Source organism: Palaemon carinicauda, chromosome 25 (assembly GCF_036898095.1).
Source record: "Palaemon carinicauda isolate YSFRI2023 chromosome 25, ASM3689809v2, whole genome shotgun sequence".
Taxonomy (NCBI): Eukaryota; Metazoa; Arthropoda; class Malacostraca; order Decapoda; family Palaemonidae; genus Palaemon; species Palaemon carinicauda.
Genome location: NC_090749.1, coordinates 30659970 through 30662310, shown reverse-complemented (window position 1 = coordinate 30662310; position 2341 = coordinate 30659970). Strand labels below are relative to the sequence as shown.

Below are 2341 nucleotides of genomic sequence, written 5' to 3'. Positions count from 1 at the left end.
CCATACCCACAGCGACACCCACACCCACACCACACCACGCTGACACCATCAAACACATCCACACCCATACCCACACCTACACCCACACCTACACCCACACCAACACTCACACCCACGCCCACAAACACATCCACACTCACACCCACAAACACATCCACATCCACACCCACACCACACTGACACCTTTGAACACATCCAAACCCTTGACCACATCTGCATCCACACATACACCCACAAACACATCCACACCCCTGCCCACACCTGCACCTACATCCACATCCACTCCCACACCCACAAACACATCCACACCCATGCCCACATCTGCACCCACACCTACACCCACACCCACACCAACACTCACACCCACGCCAACAAACACATCCACACTCACACCCACAAACACATCCACATCCACACCCACACCCCACATCCCCACCCACATCACACTGACACCCGCAAAAATATCCACACCCATGCCCCCACCTGCATCCCCACTCACACCCACACTCACACCCACATCTAACACCTACACCAGACTGACACCTGCAAACACATCCACACCCATGACCACATCAGCATCTACACCCACACCCACACCCACATACTGACACCCGCAACCACATACTCACCCACACCAGCACCCACACTCACACCCACACACAAACACATCCACACCTACACCCACAAACACATCCACACTCACAACCATACTCAAATCTTATCCACACTCACATCCACATCCACACACACACACCCACAAACATATCCTACCCACACCCACACACACACCCATAACCACACCAACGAACACATCCACACTAACACCCACACACACACCCACACCACACTGACACCCACAACCACCTCCTCACCCATGCCCACGCCTGAACCCACACCCACACTCGCACTCACACCCACAAACACAGCCACACTCACACTCAAAAACACATCCACAGCCACACCCACACCACACTGACAGACACCTGCAAGCACATCCACACCTATGCCCACACCTGCACCCACACCCACATCGACACTCACACCCTCAAACACATTTACACACACCCACAAACACATTCACACTCACAACCACACCAACATCCACATCCCCACACACGCCCACACCCACACATACGCCCACACTCACATCCACACACACGCCCACACCCACACCACCACCCACACCCACACGTGCACCCTCACCCACAAATACATCCACATCCACACCCACACAAGGGCATTGTGACTAATATCTCTCCCAACTGTAAGTAAAAAGGGATACATTATTGACTTATCATTCATTCTACATCCATTAATTGTTACCAATGTTTTTATTTGAATGTAAACATACATCCAAAAACAATGAATAAAGGCAAAGTTGAGTTACAAAGTATATATATATATATATATATATATATATATATATATATATATATATATATATATATATATATATATATATATATATAAATATATATATATATATATATATATATATATTTATATATATATATATATATATATATATATATATATATATATATATATATATATATATATACCATTGCCCTATTTTCAGAATGTCCGTTCTTCTAGTAAGAAAACTTTGAAGTAAAAGAGGAAAAAGAGCGTGAAAAAACTGTTATTGGCTAACTGTGCTGAGCTTGTGTTTTATATATCACTGGGGGTGCATTGCTACAATGACTTGGGATATATGTTTACTAAATAAAAACGCCCACGTTTTCTCTCTTTTGTGAAGTGTGGAATTTATGATAATTTTTTTTTTTTTGCTGGGGGGGGGAACTGAAAAATATGAGCCTCGGTGAAAAGGAATATATATTTCTAAGTTGTTATATTCGGACCATTTTGCAAAGCTTCGTTTGAAATATGGTTAGAGGTGTTTGTAAAAAAGGTGATATATATCGAAGAAAGAATATCTTTTTAATGACTTATCGTTAAAAGAAATAAATTTTATCAAAACAACAATAAATTTTTACTTCGCAGATGTTACAGAGAATCATATATGAATCCCTCAATTGAAATACTTTAAAAATAAAGGATTTGTTATTACTGATTCTTCTTCAAAAAGAAAGATAGAATTCTTATTTACTTATGAACTTCCTCAGACTTTTATTTTTATAGAGACAAAGTCTTTGACTGATAGAGTTCGTTGTTCGAATGACCTCGGATCAACACAGAGACAGAAACACATAGTTTAACCACCCAGGCTTGTATTCACTTTTTTTTCCCAAATTTTAATGATAAAATCAGATAAGAGAGAGAGAGAGAGAGAGAGAGAGAGAGAGAGAGAGAGAGAGAGAGGAGAGAGAGAGAGAGAGAG

General features: G+C 41.8%; 1 protein-coding gene across 1 annotated transcript in view; it reads right to left on the bottom strand.

The window, feature by feature from the left end:
• The window catches only part of LOC137618968 (uncharacterized), a 1264-nt gene extending 187 nt beyond the window's left edge, over nt 1-1077 (bottom strand). Inside the window, exons 1-4 of the mRNA XM_068349170.1 lie at nt 838-1077; nt 606-675; nt 300-483; nt 1-213 (exon numbers count right to left, since the gene is read on the bottom strand). The exon at nt 1-213 is cut by the window's left edge and continues 187 nt beyond it. Of these exons, the coding sequence (XP_068205271.1) occupies nt 1-213; nt 300-483; nt 606-675; nt 838-1077 (707 nt within the window). The remainder of the gene's footprint in view (nt 214-299; nt 484-605; nt 676-837) is intronic.
• Nucleotides 1078-2341: the final 1264 nt, after the last annotated feature.